The following is a 21,254-nucleotide window of genomic DNA, read 5'->3' as shown; positions in this document are numbered from 1 at the left end:
GCCAACCCGCTGGAGGAACGAGAAAGCCCCGCCCCTGCGACGTCGCTATTGGGTGAGAGAGGGTGAAGCGTGCTGGGAGGGGCTGGTGGAGGTGCCAGTCACTCCGCCCCCGACCCTGCTGTCAGGCTCCGTTGCAGGGAAGTGAGTACGTGAGGAGCGGCACAGCTGCAAGCAGGGGGGTTTGCAGGGCTCTGTGCACCAATAGGGCAGGGGCCCAAGGGCTGTTCTCCAGGGAGAGGAGGGGCTCAGACAGGGCTACACCTTCCTTCCCCAGCCCGTCGAGCAAGAGATGACCGCGTTGGGCTCTCAGGGCCTGCCCTGGAAGACATTCCCAGCGGGCAAAGGGTAAGGTAGAGCGCCAGCCTGCACCCTGTGCACACAGCTGCAGGCCATTCTGCTGCAGAGCTCTGCACCGTGCCCCTGTAAAGCCACCTACCCTTGGCCACAACCCGCTTCTCTACCAACCCTGCCTACACTAAAAATGCTGTCGCCGGGGTAAGCACAGGTCCCAGCTGCAAGTTTCCACAATCATGACAAATACTTCCTTCGTGCAATGGCGCTTTTCCTCTATGTTAACCCAGCAGGGAAAGAAAGTACTTTTTAATTAAGATAAAAAGCTGCCTAGGCTAGCTTTTCTAAGAGATCTTTCCCATTCCCATCTAGTTGTATTTCAGGGAAGAACAGGCAGTAGCACCTAAGTATTCTTTCTGGCAAGGGTTGAAGAACTCACTCCCAGCACCTGTCCTCCCTGCCACAGTATCCTTTGCATCCAGGTTTAGTCTAGTCTACAAGAAGAACAGTTTTGACATCTAAATTGCAGCAACACCTGGGGTACAACTAGCAGGATATTCTTCCCTCCCCCATGAATTTAAACATTTATAATGCAATTCAAAGAAGTTTGTGAAAACCTCAATTTATTTTCTGTCATACAACACTGATACAAATGCCCCACAGCAGTTTCCTCTTTCCCACAACTGATAAACCAGGTAACTAACTGTCTAGATACTGCATGCTGTAAGTATGCTTTTAACACTTCCCTTACCTGTACAGCACTTACAGTAGCACCAATAATTGGTCTAGTGTCAGGCTGCTCAAAAGCCTGCACCTTTCCATCTGGTAATAGCATTTCCCCCTTAGCCTTGCAGATATTATGCAATACACAGCATGCAGCAACAGGAATTTTTTTTTTTGCTGAGATCAAGCATGGTCAGTTTTCTCTTCAATTTTCCAAACATACTCCACACCTTGCACCTGTTCAGGCAATACTTAAATCTTTCTTCTGTCCAGATACCCAGTGAATGACTTCATAAGCCAGAAAGGCCATGGGAAGTTGAGTTCCAGAGAATCACAATTGGCATTGCAATCTCATTATAGCATCAATAGGCTGGGCTGGGGAAAATGTCCCTGCTTTCAGCTTGTCAAATGAAGGCCTATATTCCTACAAAAAAGAGCAGCCTTCTCTAACCAGCCAACTTTCATGTCAGTAGGTTACCCATGGGGAGACAGTGATTGCATATTCATGGAGAAGTCAGTCTTCAGTTTATAGAGAAGCAATGGGGTGTGTGAAGAGTTGGGGGGAGAAGACAGACACCTGGAAGAAAATAGGGATATGTATTCCATGTATCACCTTACCAGCTCTTTTAATTGAATCAATTTCCTGCATGTTGCACAACATGAAAATACTATGCAGCAGGATATACTTAGTCACCTTGCACACCTGCATGAGTGACTCCCCCGCCCCTCGCCTCCATTGCAGATTTTCCAACACCAAACTGATTGTCCATAGCGCAACAGCAATTGCCACCCACTTCTCTACTGGCAGAGCCGCTTTCATCTTGGTGTCTGGACACTGCAGGGCTGGGGTGAGCTTGGTACAGAACTCCAGAGCATGGCCTTGTGCATCCAAAAGTTCTGGAACCACTGCTGGGGTCATTCCAGATTTGGATCATGATCTAGTCCCACCCCTCTCCTCATTGTATAGACCCAAAGCCACCACTCCACTGTGCGCTCTCGGTCTGTGAATACCTGCAGCAGCTAGTCAGCTTCATTCGCTGTCTATCATTCATTCATCCTCAGTATCCCTGCTACAAGTCCAACTACTGTAGTTCCACAAATAGAAGAGAATTACTGGCCCGGTCCCAAGATTTGTGCTGAATATATGTTTAAGCAGCAAGATGGAAAAAATGTTGTGAAAAAGAATAGTACATTACTGGATCGAACAGACTTCAAAGTCTCAACTCCCTGAAAGTGATGGTAGCCCACAGTAGACAGCAGCACAATACACTGCAAAAATTTCCCACAAGATAAAGTGCCAGAGGGCAGTGCAGGGACACGAGGATGTCTATCCACAGTGCTACAAAAAAGTCTGTAGGTGATACAATCAGCTGCTGTGAGGACACTGCAGTAGCAAAGGCAGCCAGATATGAACACACTGCCAAGATAGCTGTCAGTAGCAGTATGCCAGCAAAGCTTTCTAGTCAAAACATTTGTTCTTCAAGATCCTTCTGCCCCTTGCAGGAACATCTGTACTGCTATTTTTAGCCCCACGGCCCAAGGCCCATGAGCCTCAGTCAATTGACCTGGGCTCAGAGACTCTGTCTACACCACAAAGAAAAATCCACAGTACAAACTATGATTTCCAGCTGATTGGTGGTGCTCTGGCAATAAAGCACAGTTCAGGAATTGTGCCAGAGCTCCCTGAAGTTTTCCCCCAGTGTCTTCAGAGGCCACAGCAGCCTCCCTCCCATCTACCACCACATAGGTTTTTGTTGTGTTTTGAGGGGGGGGGCGCGGCGTGCGGGGGAGAAAAGAGGAGAAGGAAAGTGTTAAATGAAGGTAGGAGCCTTAGGGAAGCTTCTCAAAGGCCAATGAATGGTGTCTAACAGATTACATGAAGCACTCTTCTGCACATTTCAACAGCCCTAAACTGCAGAATGTTCATTTTATGCTTTAATGTAAGAGGAAGAGTTTTTCACGATTACCAAGATCCTTCATATAAAGGAGTGTACATCTGCAGGAATAGGGTTTTTCAATTATATAATCCTTTCTTGCTGATTTAACGCAACAGCTTTCAAAGATATCAGTATTATTTTCCACAGTCTATTCTGTTACCTGACAAAAATTGTGACAGAAGTAGAATTCTTAATGAAATCTGTATAATGAACCACCAATACAATCCTCCAGAACTAGATGCGTCTGAAAATCCATTTCCTTGTTCCCTTTAACAAAAAAAAAAAAAAAAAAAAAAAAAAAAAAGTGTTGAGAGTACAAAGTTTTCTAAATTCAAATTAAATTTCTACCTTGTTCCTGCATTTATGCTATAGATCTAGGGGTGGGATTTTCAAAGGAATCCCAATCTAGATTTTAATAATCTCAATATTGAAATATTTTCACAATCTCAAAACCTAAAGAGAGAGACAAAGGCAAACATTTTAATCTGAAAAGATATTTATTTTGAGAACTTCAACTTGCACATTGTACAAAAATTGACAAATTCAGCAAAAATCTATTAAAAAGTTTTTCCCTAACATATTAACATTATAATTTTAAAAGGGTAAAAGTTAAAAAAACAGGCATATTTGTTCCAGTCTGTGTGCAGTAAAGTGTAATTAAAAAAAGTCCCTGGTATGTTGAGGTATTAAACTGCTAACTTTGGTACTGTTAGGAAAAGACATTCTGTTCACAAAATTAAGGTTTCCTGGTCTCATGTACAATCATCATAAGATGTTTAATTACAATTATTCAAAAACTTATTCTTCATTTCCAGATAGAAATGCAGTGAAAAAGTAAATGCATGTTACGATAATACATCTAGCATCAGGAAAAAAACCTTAAAATTTGCAACTCCACACTAATGACATACAGCTACAGTGTTACTTTTACCCAAAAGAAATCCGGCTGGCAATTTAAACATTACAGTGCTTTAAAAAAATTGGCAATTCAGACCCCTGTCTTTCCCATAAAGGACCAAAGGCACTTAAAAATGGCTTTAGTATGTTCTACTATGGCATTCTGGATAGAAGACAGCACCTGGCTGAACAAATAGTTCCCTAAGTAAGAGACAAGTCCAACTGAGGTAGTAGTTCTTATTGCCCCAACTACTTGGCTAATGCATGAAGGCTTTTTGTGGACAAAACTGGTGGGGAATGGCTTTTAATAAAATTTGATACAAGCACAAGGGGGAAAAAAGGTTACCACAAAACAACCTGGGTCACAGGTCATATGCCAGGAACCATCTTGTACAACTGGAGCATCAAAATGCTGCCTTGGAGATACCCAGATCTACTTTTATGGCCAAATCCATAGACTTCATAAAGATTGTTCTAAGCAAATAAGCCATTTTCTGAATAAAAGAAAAATAAAGGGAACATTGAGAACTGTGTCATGAACTTTAGCAGCCTTACCGGAAGCAGTTTGTAATCCATTTAAAAAAAAAAAACCTGTGCTGATGAACGGCAGGTTTCAGGGGGAAAAGGAACGCAAAATCCAACATTTAAACAAAAATAAAATACCCACAAACATACAAAAGATTTCGCAAAGTTTATAGATTTTATAACAAGGAAGACTTAAAACTTTTTTCAGGAAGGGAGACTATTTCTTTAAATTAAGCCCACTGAAAACCCAATAACAAGTTTAAACAAAAGGAAGTTAGAAGTGCTTTACAGAATCACCGTCCATTGCCATAACCAGGGAAGAGCTGAGTTAGGAGGGCCTGCAGCGTTTCGTTCACCTGCATAGTATAGTTTTTGCCAAGATCATAGCGACAAGCTGGACAACTATACACGTCTGCTCTGAAGGATCGATCCAAACAATCCTGGGAGAGGAAAGAAACAGAAAAGACATTAAGAGATTAAGTTGCAGAGCTTCGCTCATTTTACACAGCCCCTATTGGGCAGAGAAGAAGGTATGTGCAAAGTCCATTCACTTGACAAAAACCCAGATTGGATGAGGACAACTCAGGAGTGGCCATGTGAGACAGTGGAAGCATTTGCATGTTTTCTTCTGTAAAGAGATTTGGTCAGGCACAAGGTTTAAATATACGATATGGATTTTTTAAATGTATGATTACACTATTAAAAAGAGCAAGAACTGCACAGTTGCTAAGAACAGCCACTGTCTCTGCAGGAAATAATTCACAACAGTTCTCACAATCATTTACAAGTCTGTCAATAGTTAAAGTGGGGGGCACAAGGTAGGTGAGGCAGTATCTTTTATTGCCTGACCCCTATCTTGTTCCGCTAATATCCTGGTACCAACAACAATGCAAACAATAGTTAAGTGGGCTAGCAGGCTTACTCAACCAACAGTGATTAATCTTTTGAGGTCTCTTAATTGGATGCTGGCAGGACAGAACAGTGGATAGTCCATTACAGGCACTTCTGTGTCACAGAACATTCAAGTCACCATTATTCACGTGACCTTAACCAAGATAGACACCTTGATTTGCCTTTCTACGAGAAGAACTATTACATAATTGTCAAGCCATAATACAATTCTTAAAGGCTGTAGAGAAGTTTTATTTTGGATAGGGAAATTCACAGCTTTCTTAATGAGCAACAAGATATCCTGGCTACTCACCTTGCACACGTTATGCTGGCACACTGTTGTGACTGGCCGAAATACCACCTCCTGACAGCAAATACACAGGAAGGTTTCTTCCACTTTATTCAGGAATTTCTGCCAGAGAAAATAGAGAGAGTCATTCTATTGCTACTGCTCTTCAAACATGCAGCACAATCCAAATGACTGAACACACCATTCATAAAACTGCAAAATGCTAGAGACTTTTTTTAATTGAATATGAAAGCAGAATATTCTGTAGAATTCCAAAAAAGAACCTAAATTACAACAGATTACTAAATATTCTGATTGGAGTATTCAATTTGAGTCCTACTGTGGATTTCCAGGTAGCAAAACAGCAGTTGACATAACTGAACGGAATTAGTTTCTGGAAGTTATTCTTGTCTGAAGAGCTTAGAACATCTGAGGAAGCCAGAAACAGGATTCGATGCACAGCTGCAGCATTCTGAATGAAGATAGTCATCCCGTCAGCCTTGCTGACTCAGAGGAATGTTTCCCATGGAATTCAGCAAGTAAGTAGTGAGGCCAAAAGGCACATGTCTGAAGACAAACAGGTAGCTGTTGCTACTACAGTTCTGGGATGAGGAGTATCTGACATACCGGTCCATCCTTGAGAGCTTCTAGTACTTCATTCCATAGTTTTTCGTTGGATTCATCATCTTTAATAAGGGCCTTTTGCTGGGATGTCAGCTTGTACGGCTCAACTTTAGTCTTCTTTGGAGTCCCTCTAGGAGAGGTGGGGAGCTTTATCTCATCACCTAAAAAGCATGTGGACCTTTTTAGAGACAAAATATTCAGCTTGCTAAAGCACTAAAAGAACTACAGAAAGAGTTTGCCACCTTCACTTGCTATTATACCAACCTGCTGATTTCCTTTTCCTCTTTCCCTTCCCTGGTGTTTCACACTCTTCATCACCTCTCTTATTTTCTTTCTCCTTATCTTTGTTTGCAACAGCTTCCAAATACCCTTCAGGATACTATGGGTGGGGAGAAAAAATTCTAAAATATCAGATGCAAACATACCACTCTTTGGTAGGACCTCTCAGATTAGGTTAAATCAAAATGATCTAAAGCCAGTTTAGAAAGATCTTCAAGTTTTCAACCCCCTGTCCCTCCTCCTTTGGAAAACAAGTCAGGCACAGGCTACAGAAAATGAGAAACGTCAAGCTTTCTGTCTTCCTATTCCATAACTTTACAGAAGTGTAAAGTTACCTTTCAAGACAGTCCCTTACCACTCTGGAAGAAAGGGGGCTGGAACACTCACGCCAATCTAGTCACAGGCCTACCTTATACCAGGCACCACTGGACCAGAAGGATCCATAAAAACAAAAAGCTGGCAAGGCTAGTTTCATGGGGATCTCTGAATAAAGAATTCTACCCCAAACATACAAATGGTAGGGAAAGTCTATGTAAACAAATGGAGCAACAAAATACCATGCTACAATTATGTCTTTTAAGAACTTCAAGTTTAGTAATGGTACTCATCAGTAGATTACAATAAACACATTGCAAGGATTTCAGGCAACAGCTTCACCTATAAAACCCAAGACAAAGAATAAAATTGGCCATCATTTGCTTGTAACCTGGGATTCTGTGAACCAGTCTCAAAAGAGATCCATTAAGTAGCAGCTTCCTGGCTCCAAGAGTTCAATTCTCCTACTGATAAATACATTGCTGACAAGTGATACTGGAAACTACTGCTATATTATATATATTTCATTTATATAAAAAAATAAAAATTGAAGTTCTACTCCAAAAAGTGACTAAAATTGGTACTGCGAGGTTCCATGTTTATTATACCTCAGTGACCCCAGATCAAGTTCGCTTTACTAACTACCTGTTCAACAAGCTCAAACTGGCCTCTGGAAGTTAAGATTTATTCCTAATTTGTACATCACCACCCATAAGATTTCATGGGCCAAATTTTGCCCTGAGTTACATACCTAAACAATCCCAGAATTTCGCCCTGCTATTAGAAATTAATTACCTTAAACTGTGCTGGTTCTGCAGCAATAGGAGTAAAAATGTAATGTAGTAAGGTGAACAGACAGAACTCTCAGCACTCAGATCACACTTGTGATTAAGAAGGTGCCAATTTCCACTGACCATAACCGCTCACTATGACCAGTTCTGAGAGAAACAGGAAGGGGTGGCACTTTTGAGAGTTAGGAAGAGAAGATCTTCAGAGATTCATTTACTAGCAGAGTACAAGCAGCAAAACTCTCTATTTCACAGAACACCAGTTTGGGATAGAAGAGTTCCAATAGGACTAAGTACATTTTGCCTGTATTTTGGAGTAAACAGTGAATATATTCCGCTAAACTAAGTTTAATTTTCAGATACGCTAATAGACTAGTAACAAACAATTCACAGTAATAAAGGTGCAGTGCCCCTCAATTGAGGAAGTACTATACTAATTCTTAAGTTCCTCCTTCAAACAGACAAAGCAGAGAATCCTAACATCTGCCAAGGTAAAAGGACAATATAACAATCCTTGCTCTCCTCCTAGTTCTTTCAGCAGTTAGTTACTCAAGAAGAAACACATACCTGCATTGTTAGGCCAAGCTTTTTCATCCTGTCCTTCCCTTCCTTGGTCCAGGGGGCAGGCTCCTCATCATCTCTCCTAAGTAGGTAACGCCACACTAAAAAGCCAGATTTCCCCGTCTCGGGCCAATATTTCACAACCTAAAAGGAAGGACATATGGCCTTTAGAAGCTACGGAAACATTTCTGCCATAACCAAACATCAATCTTCATCATCCTCTTCTCCCAATTCATTCCAAGGCCTGCTTACCTTGTATATTCCATCATATCTGTTTCCCTCTCGAGGAGCATATTTGCTGTGTTTGCCTCCCTTTACATTCCTCACCACCCTGACTGGCTTCCCAGCTCTCCAATCCTTGGCCTCTGCTCCATCTTTATCATTGATAGGGGCACTGCAGTTCAGAGCCAGAGCTCTGCAAGAATAAACCAATTTAATGTATTTACTAGGGAAGAACTATCCAGAAGCAGACATGACATAAGAAAAGCCTGGTAATAAGCCTATTAGAATATGAATATGAAATACAGTAAGGTAGTATTAATGTTCAATACCTCTCTGAGCAGTACATATATCAAAGCCAAAGTAGGAAATACAACATGGAGTGGTATGAAGCAGAACAGAGATATACAGCCAAGAATCAACCAGTGCTAGTAGTTTCTCAGTCACTGTTACCATGCAGCCTGACATTACCAGTTTCGCTCAGACACTATTCCCTTTTCAGTAGTGGGATGTACTTATGATTGCCAATCTATGCTTTTACTACTCTCTTCAGTAAGGAAGGTATTCAAACTATGTTCTTCCAAAATTCCAGGTAACAGTGTGGAATCTTGCCCACCCATTTTGTTTGTTTATTCCTTTGCCCAGACAAAAAGTGAGAAATATTAACTTTCAGGGAAGGCCAAGCAATCAATCACCAAATTTCCTTAGTGCGGACTATATTTTAATACAGAGTATTACATGAATTACCTCCCATTCACAAACATCTTCTTGCCAACAACAGTACCTGATTATTTGGAAGAGTTCTAACATAAGAGGATTTTAAAGATGTTTTTAGTTGTTTTAATGTAATTTAGCAGCTAAAAATAAGGTGGGAAAGAATAGTCCCATGTGATCTGCCATCTCCGCAGACCAGTAGCAAGTGCTATATGGATCATGAATGTACTGGAGATTATAGTTTGAAACCTTGTGTTCTAATTCATCCCTCTGTTCTTGGAGGTTGCAGCAAATATTAAATCTGGGGTCTAATCCCATTTCCAGTGTCCTACTGGAAATTTTCCCATTACACATTGGATGTATAACCATCATGCACAGCGAAGCCATAACTTTGAAGATCTGTCTTATTTTTGGTTTTCTGTGACAGACTTAACAGGAGAAATAGCTTTTATCAATCTGTTATATTGCCAGCCCACTAAGCAGAAAGTTTCATGAGGCACAGCGTGAATGTTTCCAACCTGTTCATGTTGGTTAGTTTTTGATCACAAGATTGTTCCGCCGTACGTTTGTTTCCAGAAAGATCACGACCTCCACTCCCCGTGTAAGTGAAAGAATTTCCATGATCCTGAAATATACATTGATTGTTTAGTCATTCATATTCACAAAAAATAGCTGAAACAAAGCAGCACAGATCTAGTGCAACAGCACAGAGCAATACACTGATCTAGTGGAGAGAACAATGGATTCCGATTCCTAATCCCAGCTCTGCCAGATTCAGTTGTCCTGTGGGTCCTTGTGCAGGGGTAGCCAGTAAAAAAGGAGCCACAGGACAGATGCAAGGCGACTCCTGGTGTACAGCACCAGTAAAAGGGACTTGTAAAGGTGTTGGCAGTCCCTGTGCGCCCACTTGTGACCAGCTCTAGCACTGCAGGGGAGCCTCAACCTTACTTTTCCAAATGGGCATCAATAATTCACTTTAACAGATCGGGGAAGAGAGAAGAAGCCAACACATACTAACAAAACAGCATAACCACTTTCCATAGATTTCAGGAAAGAAGCAATTACAACAAACATGCCATATGACTCTGACCTCAGGACTCAGAGCTCCAAAACTTAAAACTCTCAAAAGAAAGTCAAGTTTGGTCAGGCTAGTTTCCTGCTGCCAGAGAGAAACCACTTCCCACTACACAGCTTCTGCTCCCCTCTCCCTTTTTCTATTTAAATAGCCCAGGGCAGTGCCAACAGCACAAGTTACAAGGGCTCTCCACTAGCCTGCATCAGGAACTCAAACCAGCCCTTGCAGACTTGGAATTAGGCGGGTACAGTTTGCCTCCCCCCTTGGTCCTTGCAACGGTAAATCTAAATCTGCCAAAGTCTGACCTTGTGGCAAGAAAAGTTAAGCCTTAGGCCATTGGGAAGTCCAGATATATTTTATGTTTTCAGCTGACTATTTCATGGATTGTGGAAGCACCCATTGGGAGAAATAAGGCTGGGAAGAGGTAGAAGAAAGCCAATGGGCAAAGCCAGTGCCAGTTAAATCTATCCACCCCACAAAGCCAACAGGCAAATACTTAACAGTAGTGGTTCAATTGTACTTCCTAACTCTATGCTGGACACGGTTGACACAGGGAGATATGGCAAGAGGGAAAGAGGAGCTTCTCTGTGCACTTTTTGGAGTTGGAAATGGGTTTCCTAGGAAGAGGACAGTGTTTCCTGGAGCAGGGATAGGCTGCACAAGTGTCATATAAAGCTTACTTAAACTTGTCCCTAACCCTCATTCCAAGCAAAAATAGCCTACTATTCAGGGTTATGTTTTTTCTTTGCCTGGTTCTCCCTGTCTGAACTGGTGTTAAGTTCTTCAGATGAGAGATGTGATGTAGAATGCAGAGTATCAGATGACCAAGTTTTTGTTTTAAATACAAAAGTGTAATTCAGTACTCTGGGATCTTTTAGAGAGAAGATCAGTGAGTAAACAGTTCCAAGATTCACTTACTATATCGTCTTCATAACCTCCTGCCAGGACGAGGGAGTAAGCACCATCATTGCTCCTGCCATGTATACCTGCTACATGGGGCCTGTGAACACCAGATTCACTCACCTAGAAGAGATCAGTAGAGTTTACTGGACAGCTGTTCCAACAGGCCACAAACAGCAGCAATTATTTAGCACCAACATGAAATCAATGCATGTGCACAACTGAGTTGCTGATGGCCCACACAAAACTTCTTTGGTTTTTGTTTTCCTTATCCCTTTGAGATATTTGTTTGCATGTACAAAAATAGAATCTTTTCATGTGTTCCTATTTACCTGTATCAAGAAATGTCTATTACTACACATCTTCCAACAGATAAGGGTCCTGACTTGTTGCCCTGCACAATGTACAGTCATTTACACCAGTGCAAAGTGAGGGTAAAATACCATCAAATCAAAACAGTCGCATTTTAAGCTTATGCTTAAATAAATGTGTTAGTGTCTAAGGTGCCACAAGTACTCCTTTTCTTTTTGCTTTCCCAAAGTGTACAGAAAAAACAAATTGGGCCCTATAACTTCAGGTTGAAGAGAGGAGGAACAGATGAAGTCTTAAGAGTAACATATAAAGGACAAATCCATTTTTCTTCCCCTCTAACAATAGCTTGACTATGTGAGGGTAACCATCAGAAATTCAGGTTATACCTTAATGTTTGTGCTGGAAGACTGCCAACTAAACAACTAGTAGATATATTACATTACAGATACCAAGGAAGTGAAACTGTTGAGAGGGAAAGTAATTTTATTTCAACTGTTCATAACACAAAACGGGGGAGGGGGGCGCACAAGAAAGCATTCTGGTTAATTCAGTTCCTACTCCTCACTCCCTTCAATTATGGGGTGAAAGAAAAAAACCCTCGTAATATATCTAGGGCTCAAGGGAAGTCTCCAGCAAGACGGCAGAAGATTGTTTTTTCTGTCTACTTGTGTTTGTATTTTTAAAACGTTCCATGTTGTTATCTTTTTACATCAAAGAGTAAGACAAAACAATTCCCCACACTTTATACTCACAACAGACAACGCCAGTATTTTCTTCTCTGCACGTTGAAATCCTGTGGCAAGTGTGCCAACATAGTCTCTGTTTCAAATTCCTTGGGCAAGAGTTACATCGTTCCCATTTCCCCCTCTGGAGGTTCACTCCAGCACTGCTATTTCATACCTGGACTCTGAATTTCCACATGGTGCCAACTGGAACCCCAGGAATTGGTCCATAGTGGTTAGAGGGGACAATGGTACATTCCCTCGTGCGACCCACACATGCCATACCCTGTTTCAATGAGAAAGCCAGATCTAAGAACTGCCATCAACTATCATGCTTTACATATTAAGATACAAGACAAAACAAGCTTTACACCAACCTTGCCCCAGTCTCTCTGAGAGGATGAATTAGCAGATGCCATCTTTGCCTTCTTTTTACTTTCTTTTAACTTCTCTCCCGCTAAAACCACTTCACTTGCATCATTCCGACATTCAGGGCAATACCTAGAATTGCCAGTCAATCAAAATTAGCTTGTGGTAGCCCCTCAAGTTACAAATGGTTTTTTTTTCTTAGAGTGTATTTGTGGATTATAAAGTAGAAACTTGGGAAGTTTATTTGAAGTTGTGTACACCCCTATACTGACAGCGTCTCAACAACAGAATTAAAATTGTACTAACTACAGCTGTTCAGACAGGGTTCTTGCACAGCTTTCCTGACCACCAAAGACAGGGCTGTGTCTGAGAAATATTATAAACCCAAGTTATGGACTACTGGAACAGAGCATGTGGAAGAGAAAAGAATGTTAACATACAGCATGTTTTAACTGACATGTTTCTCAAAAAAGGCCTGTTCATGATGGGTAAAGTAAGACATACACAAACTGAAATAACTGTTCTACTAGCTGGCATCATTCGGACTCCACTACGGATAGGATATGCAAGTGATTGCAACCTGTACTGAAACAAATTGCCTCATTCCCATTCTGCTAAAGGGCTACATTCTTTATCAATGAAGGCTACAAGTCAGATTAGCAACGTAAACATCACATTGACAAGAGAGCATTTATCAGATAAGATATCTATTTGCCCTAGTTTTAAAAAGTACATAAGCTATCACCTCCACAACAATGCAGCACAGAGAGAGGATAGTCTACTACCCTGCCCCACCCCAAAACTAGTTATTTGGCTTGCCCAAGTGGAGATGCCTTGAAAGGGGCTTGATTCTCAGAGTACTGAAGACCCCTTTAAGGAGTCATCTTAGGCAATCCCCCCCCCCCCCCCCCCAATCACTAATCACTCTAGAAAATTTAGTCCAAGGAGACCAAGACAAACTTTGAAATATATGTGCTGCATATTTTCAAACTGGATTGGCTAGTGTTAACAGCAGCAAAGTGGCTGCTTATTTTGCTTTCCACAAATCAGCACTGTTTATAGAACTACCATTCAACAAACTTGCTTATAAGAAGAGTAATAATCTGGCCGAAGAGTAGACTTTGCTTTGTTACTAAATGTATTTTAGATTTTTAACTGAATCATAGACTTGGTTTTCATATACGTTTCTGTAAGAAGCCCAGCATATTTTTAGTACTATAAACAAACATATGTTTCAGCATGTGATCCAAAGCTCAGAACAGTTTTAGGGCTGGTCTACACTTACTGGGGGATCAACGAGCAGTGATTGATGCAGCAGTCGATTTGGAGCCACCAAATCGACTGCAGATCACTCTGCAGTCGACTCCTGTACTCCACCGAATCGAGAGAAGAGTAGGGGGAGTCTATGGGAGAGCAACTCCAGTCGACATTGCATAGTCTGGACCCCACGGTAAGTAGATCTAAGCTACGTCAATTTGAGTTATGCTATTCATGTAACTCAAATTGCACAACTTAGATAGAATTTCCCCTGTAGTGTAGGCAAGGCCTCATTCCCAGAGATCCATCCCAATTTAGAGAAGGCATAGCATAATAGGGCTGGTAAAGTCTTACTCAGCTACATCCCAATAGCCTCCATCAAAACAAATTTACATTTAGGCCTTGACTATACACAAAAAAGCCTGTCTACGCTACAGCTGCTATAGTAGTGTGACGTTGTAACGCCATAGTGTAAACCAGTGGGTCTCAACATGTGGCCCAATCAGCATACAGCTGCAGCCCATGTGACATCCTCAAGGCCATATGTCTAGAATATATAGTGTATGGATGCGGTTCACATAACAGAGCTGCATGCGTGTCCCACAATGGTAAATAGGTTGAGAACCACTGGTATAGACGCTTTCTACATTGACAAAGGCTTTTTCCATCAATGTAGTTAAATCACTCTCTCCAACAGGCGCTGCTAGGTCAACAGAAAAATTCTGTAGACCTAGCCACATCTACACTGGGTGTTTGGATGACCTAAGCACAGTGCTCAGAATGTGAAATTTTTCATAGCCTTAAGTAACATAGTTAAATCAGTCTAATTTTTGAGCACAGACAGGCCCAAGTTGCAGAAATGTCTCTGAAGGTGTGTTTTTAAATAAATTTTGTTAAACATGAACAAAACCTCTTGGAATCAATTTAAAAAAAATAAACTTAAACCTGAATTATAGTTATTAAATAAGGAAAAGAATTGACTTGAGCTAAAACTAAATAGCTACAATTCAGCTTTAAATTGATCTTAATATCATTCATAGGGTCTTGCTCCGATATAACAAAATTGGTTTAAAAAGCCACAACCTTCAGAGACACCTGTTCAAGTGTGTGCGCACACACACACGCATGAACACAAGGCCTTACACTTTTTACCACCTAAAGCCTACATACAAATTACAATACTAAACAAGCATTTTCATGACTTACCAGTCCTCATCATCTGGTATGCTACTGAGGGGAGGGTTGAGGCAATAGATGTGGAAAGCCATGTCACACTCATCACACATTAGCTGTTTATCTGGATCCTGTTTACCTCCACACACATGACAAGCACACATCCTGCAGGTCTTGTTTGGGTTGTCTTTACAATGTTTACATACTGGTCCACTCTGCCCTATGAACATACAGAAACCACAATTACTGCTGCTTCAGATTTCAGAAAATACTAGTTACACTAAAATGGACAAAAAGCACCAACCACAAACACATTAAAAAGGTTAATTTTCTTGGGTATCCAATACAAACATAACAATAGGATGTAGTGTAAAGTTTAAGGGCTACATAAAAAAAAAAAAAAAAACCACAACTCTCACTTTTTAATGGGCTGGTGCTAGCTGGACTAACACTACCAGGTTCTTCAATTTTGTAAATTTCATCCACAAAAATAATTCTGCAGTCATTCAAGGAATCACCAGCATCCCTAAGGGGAGAAATTCATTAAAAAAGTCAACAAAAAAATCAGCCCTTAAACAAACCAAAACAAAAACTCAAACCTCTGCTGCACAGGCATACCTTGTAATGCAGACTGGGAGGCAGGTACAATATATCCTGGATCACAAGCAATTTTAACGAAGCATTCTGGATCACGTACAAGATGATCAATTAACAGTTTTATAATAGTCAATGAGGCAACCACGCTGTAGCTACGTTGTTACAGTGCCCTTAGTATAGATATGGCCTTAGTCTGCAGCTGGAGAGGAGCAACAGTACTAAGTGCTGGTCTATACCCTATTTTTGGGCAGCTATACTGATGTAGAAACAGATATTAGTTAAAAGCAATATTAAAAAAAAACCCTAGTATAGATGCAGTTATTCCTGTATAAAAGTGCTTTATAGTTATAGTGGTGCAAAACCTTTGTGTAGAAAAGTCTTAAAAAGATATGTTAAGTTCCCCAAGTCTTTGCAATGGAGCGTGAAATGGTGATTGGGTTCTGAGTGAAGTGCTAACTATACTGTTTTGTTTCTTTAAACAAACATGCTAGTAATGCCTATTTTTACAAAAAAAGACAGGAGCTTTAATCAATTCATTCCAAGAAGCTATTTTAGTCAAGTTAGGGCTATTGGGTAATACAAAAGCTTTGTTTACCCAGGTGGTCATTTCTTCCCAGACTCTTCCACTACAGCATATCCACCCTCCCCAACTGTCTTCTTCACACCTTCCTGGAACATGCCTGCCCTATGCCACTGCCCCTCTGCCATTGGCCAACGAACGCCTCTTTAATCCAGTTCCACAGCAAATTCCTCTTCTATGAACAGCCTCTTTATTCCAGCTTTCAGAGTAGCAGCCGTGTTAGTCTCTATTCGCAAAAAGAAAAGGAGTACTTGTGGCACCTTAGAGACTAACAAATTTATCTGAGCATAAGCTTTCGTGAGCTACAGCTCACTTCATCGGATGCTCACGAAAGCTTATGCTCTAATAAATTGTTAGTCTCTAAGGTGCCACAAGTACTCCTTTTCTTTTATTCCAGCTGTACTTTGACTACTCTACACCCATCAATTCACAGCTGTTTCCAGCACCTCTAGCCTGGTTTCCACCCTGTCCCACCATATTGTTCTTTGTTTTGAGGTAACATCCAGGAGCTCTAGTCATGGACCAGGACCCCACATAGATTCCATACAGAGAACAAAAGGCAGCCTCTGGCTGAAAGAGTTTACAATCTTTACCACCAACCTGAATTCCTTTTCACATTAAATAAATTCACCCATGAAGGGTTTAATATCTCTTAACATAGCAGACAAGATTGGTTGAAGTCAACACTGCCTCAGGTAGATTTAAGGGCTGAGATGAACTTTGCAGCTCAAAAAGAGTTTATCAGCAAAACGATGCTTAAATTATTAAGATATCCTGTAAAGGTTGCAGACTTTTATTATGGAAACTGAGCACCTTGTGCACCACCCTCCATCCCCCCCCCCTCCTTTTTCAGGAACTCCCTGCATTTCCTCTCAATCTCTTCTGTGCCAAGGTCTTTATGTGCTCCCCATTCCACCCTCCTCCCATACCAAAGTCCCCTATTCTGCCCTCACACCAATGGCTCTGTGCCATTCCTATTTCCCCCCATGGCATGGGTTGTGTGTTCCCCATTCCCCCATAACAGGGATAGAGTGTATCCCCATTGCTCCCACACCTTCCATTCCCCCTTACCAGGATCTTCCAATCTCTCATCACCTACTAGGGATTCTGTGTGCCCCCCTGTAACACAAAGGCCTGTTGGTGATTCACTGTTCTGTGTCAGTAACTCGTCAGGCCTGACATACTCACTACACCTAACAGTGTTGTCAAGATATATACCCAAAGGTGGCACGTAACATCTCACTGGAAACAACTAGTAGCTTACTGATCATTAATATTATTGAGTGATATGTGTGTCGGTCATGTACAAAAGATAAGTATGCACTAGAATTATATTCTTAAAGTGTGTTTGGCAAGGAATGCATAAGGGCCTTAGTTAAGGGAACATGTATTTGCCTGTTCATCAGACAGAAACAAAGATACGTTAACACAAAGTAAACAAACCTATCAAGCTAACAAGCAGGAGAGAGAGAAGATTAGTCTGGACTTACTTTTCAAAGAATACATTTTAAAGGTTGCCTGGACTATAGAAAAGGAGAGAAAACTACAGTGATCCATTACTTGGGGACCAGAGCTCTTGATATCACAGAACATTGGGTCCTTCAACCAAGGCAGTTGAAGTCTCTAGGGACTGAATATAGGGGAGAAACCTGCTCAGCAAAGATTGTAACTTGCTGAAGTTACATTTTCATATTAAAAATGTATTTTAACTTATTTTTAACCCTTTCTATCTTTACTCCTTATAGTTGGCATCAGTCAAGCCTCTGACTTTTAGTTTAACAAGTGTTTTACATTTACTCTAAACCAATTCCATGCTGTGATTGAAATAAGAGTGTTTGTCAAACTCATTAAATTAATGAGCTGCAGTATATTGACTCTTTAAAGGAGCAACAAATTAATAATGTCTGTGAATGTTCCAGGAGAGGATTGGACGCTTCAAAGGCAGACTGTTTGGGGAAAATTCAAGAGGAAGCGGGTGTTGGGGGTCACTCTTCAAAAAGTAACTGGGTGGTGGAAGCCAAGGTGTGACTTGCACGTGGTCTGTTACTGTCAGGGCTTTGAGCCATAACAGCATTAGCATTTAAGGCAACCAGAGTTGCAGAGCAAGTCCTGACAACCCCTTATTGACCATGGTTAAATCAGTCACTCCCTACCCCCATTCCAGCATGCTCCATTCTTCCCTCCCCATGACAGAGCTCAGTATGAACCCTCATTACCCTCTTCCCTCACATGTAAGGGGCTGTGTGAGCCCACCTTTCCCCCTTCCCTGACACCAGGGTCCCTTATTCTCCCTTCACATTCCAGGGACTGTGTGCACTTCCTCCTGCGCCATTCTTTTTTCTGTCTGGGAGAAAAGTCAGTTTGTCAATATATTAAAACTATTGATGTGATGAGCAAGGTTTATTATGCTAGAAGGTGTTAATGGATACCATCAAGCAGTTTTGATCTGTAGATAAATGCAGAGATTCTAGAAGTTATGGTTATGCTAAAGAGCTGGCAGAGACTCCATTTGTCCCCCATTTTCAGTTTTCCGAATTCCTAAAAATCAATAGGGACCATTGATGCCTAGAAAATTCCCTGAAATGTTGGCATTGATTGAATGTGGCATTCAAAAAAAAAAAAAAAAAGAAAACCCACAAACAATATTTCATTACACATGAACAAAAATGCCACTGGATTGAGTATAAGGCCTTTGAAAAAAGTTTAACATTTAAATGTAACAAACAAAATAGATGATATCATGTATGCACAGAACACGGTCTCTGTTCTAGGTCAGGACTTGGTACACACAAAGGGATTTTTCTACACTGCATTTGTAAAATGAAAACAATGAATTCACTTTCTCTTTTTTTTTTTTTAAATAAAGTTATTGAGAAAGATTTTTACCTGACTGTAGTCCTTTCCCAGCAACGTTCATAATCAAATCTGGGGCTAGTCAATTTAAACTAGCAAGTGGAACGCATTAGTCTAATATATCTGTTGTCCAAATCAAAATGATCCACAAAAGTAAAATAAATGGCTAAGAGTTAGAATTTGATATTCCATTCAGTTTGCTAGTCTTATTAGCACCATAACCAAGTTTGCTTTTTTAAGAGTTGAAAGTAACTGGTCTCTTTATTGAAGGTAATGATGACAAGCAAAACCTATTAAAGAAGAGCAATACTTGCAAACAGAACATTTTAAAGTAATTTTGGGACTCTACATCTCATTTTCATTCTTTTAGGATCAGGATTACTTACCCAAGCAGTATCTTTGCATACATCTCCTTGTTCATTCTGGTTTCTCGTTTTCGCAGAATCTCTGCATCATACCAAAAACCTCTCTCTTTTGGTTCATCAGGATTATAGTTGACCATCACCACTTGCCCTACTTCTAGTTGGTGCCACTCCAAAACAGTCCGTGCACGAGTACGTACATCTTTTGAACTCAGCTCTACAACTCCATTCTCTGGGTAGCTTTTTTTTTTTTTTTGGGGGGGGGGGGGAGGAGGGAAAGAGTTAACACAAATTTAATATAATCTGATTTTCACATTTAACCAACTGTTTTTAAGGACTGTCTATGCCAGCATGACATAAAATTGTTCAAAAGTTGATTCTCTTCTCTCCCCGCAGCACATCCATTGCTAAAATGGGGCACACCAAAATTCTCAGTGCTGCATCCCATTTAATATTTTGGACATTTATTTAGTCTTCAACAAAAGTGACACTTATCCTCCACTCTAGTCCATTTATCCTCCAGTTTTAAAGTGCATACAAGCTGGCAGTGTTACATCCTGTCTGCACTTAAAATAGTTTAGTACTATAGATGGTAGAGCTATATTGGCAAAATACCCATAGTGGAGAAGCAGCTTTATTAAAAAATTCTCCAAATGGAAGGCACTATACCAGTAAAAGGGCTTTTTTGCCAGTATAGCTTTGTTATTTAGAGGTGTGAATTTTTTTTCCATACGCCTACCAATATAGCTATGCTGATAAAGCTTTCTAGTGCAAACCAGGCCAAAAATCTTGCTTCTCTACATGACCAAATTCTCCATCACCACCAGGAACGTCTCTCATTCAAACGACCTTCATTAGCTACAACTCACTCTTCATATTTCACATGATATAGGATATCTTCTTCAGCAGCAGTTGATTGCAGTTCAGACTCTGTATCACTATCACTTGATTCATTTGTTGCCTTCTCTTTCCTGGTCACATTTACAATCTGGGCTTCAAACCATGCTCCCATGTTCATATCCCGAGCATCTACAAACTCGTTGATCTAAACAAAGCAAGACATGTAACTCTCCAAAATAAAATTTCAGAGTAAGCTTGAAAACGCAATTAAACTACTCTCTACGGGGCTTAGTTTGTTGGGAAATATAACTGGCCACTTAACCTACGTTTGGACTCTTGATGGTCTCACAGCACATCCTGACTTCTCCCTTTCTCTCTCTCTCTCAGGGTCAGGAATTGTCTTAACATTTGTCTTGTGCATCATCAAGCACATGATGGTGTTATTAAATAATTTAGGACAGCCTTACAAGATGGTCAGAGTCTGTACTGGGTAGGTAAAAAACACTCATACCTTAAATTCCACTGTAAAAAGGTACTTGTTCTGAGCAATCTGTTTCTCAAAGGTTTTACGGTTCATTTCAGTATAGTACTCTGTACCTGAAAAAGAAATCTAGGGTACACTCACCTTATAGAGTCCAAATCCCGGATCAACCCAGTCAGCCTGTGCTACTGTACTAGGCTGACACTCCAACTCTATTGCACCCTCTCCATTGTTGGAGTTCTTATCAGACTCACTCTGGCCTGAGCCGCAGCCAGAGTCTGTATCTGAGAGTTCCAAGTCCTTCTCTTTATTAACAGTAGGAAGCATAGCAGGGCTCTGTCTTACAAGTAGCTGAACAATATCATTCAATCCAACATTGTAGTCAAAGAGGGAGTGCCCATCTTCCATCTACAGGATAAATTCAGAAAACAATCTCGTTAATTCCATTTATATTTTAAAGCCAACTCAAAACTACCTGTGCTTACATTTGCAGGTACATATAAAAATATACTTGAAAAGCAGTAACAAGAATTAAGCGATATTTGTAATTTTCAAACATTTATGAGTGTCTAGATTTTTATTGTTACTGTTTGGAAATTTTTGTTCATAGAACAAACTCAGATGCAAATACTGGAGAAAAAAGTGTGTCTATGCTATGGCAGAACTGCTTCTCTGGCCAA

The 21,254-nt window shown here is 40.7% G+C and overlaps 1 protein-coding gene across 6 annotated transcripts in view; it reads right to left on the bottom strand.

The window, feature by feature from the left end:
* Positions 1-3,586: 3,586 nt before the first annotated feature.
* UHRF1 (ubiquitin like with PHD and ring finger domains 1) overlaps positions 3,587-21,254 on the bottom strand; it is a 34,820-nt gene continuing 17,152 nt past the window's right edge. For 5 of the 6 annotated variants that reach the window (XM_043502589.1, XM_043502590.1, XM_038384407.2 and 2 more), the window contains exons 3-17: positions 20,719-20,982; positions 20,123-20,298; positions 19,278-19,493; positions 15,281-15,387; positions 14,895-15,081; positions 12,440-12,563; positions 12,241-12,348; positions 11,047-11,151; positions 9,572-9,678; positions 8,373-8,535; positions 8,127-8,264; positions 6,442-6,556; positions 6,181-6,338; positions 5,578-5,676; positions 3,587-4,813 (exon numbers count right to left, since the gene is read on the bottom strand). In XM_043502589.1, the coding sequence (XP_043358524.1) occupies positions 4,667-4,813; positions 5,578-5,676; positions 6,181-6,338; positions 6,442-6,556; positions 8,127-8,264; positions 8,373-8,535; positions 9,572-9,678; positions 11,047-11,151; positions 12,241-12,348; positions 12,440-12,563; positions 14,895-15,081; positions 15,281-15,387; positions 19,278-19,493; positions 20,123-20,298; positions 20,719-20,982 (2,214 nt within the window). In that variant the 3' untranslated portion in view covers positions 3,587-4,666. The remainder of the gene's footprint in view (positions 4,814-5,577; positions 5,677-6,180; positions 6,339-6,441; positions 6,557-8,126; positions 8,265-8,372; positions 8,536-9,571; positions 9,679-11,046; positions 11,152-12,240; positions 12,349-12,439; positions 12,564-14,894; positions 15,082-15,280; positions 15,388-19,277; positions 19,494-20,122; positions 20,299-20,718; positions 20,983-21,254) is intronic. The other variant, XM_038384408.2, reaches the window with a different exon arrangement.

This window comes from Dermochelys coriacea, chromosome 25, assembly GCF_009764565.3.
Source record: "Dermochelys coriacea isolate rDerCor1 chromosome 25, rDerCor1.pri.v4, whole genome shotgun sequence".
In the NCBI taxonomy this organism is placed as follows: Eukaryota; Metazoa; Chordata; order Testudines; family Dermochelyidae; genus Dermochelys; species Dermochelys coriacea.
Note: the sequence above shows the minus strand (reverse complement) of the source record. Positions and strands in the feature narration are given on the sequence as shown.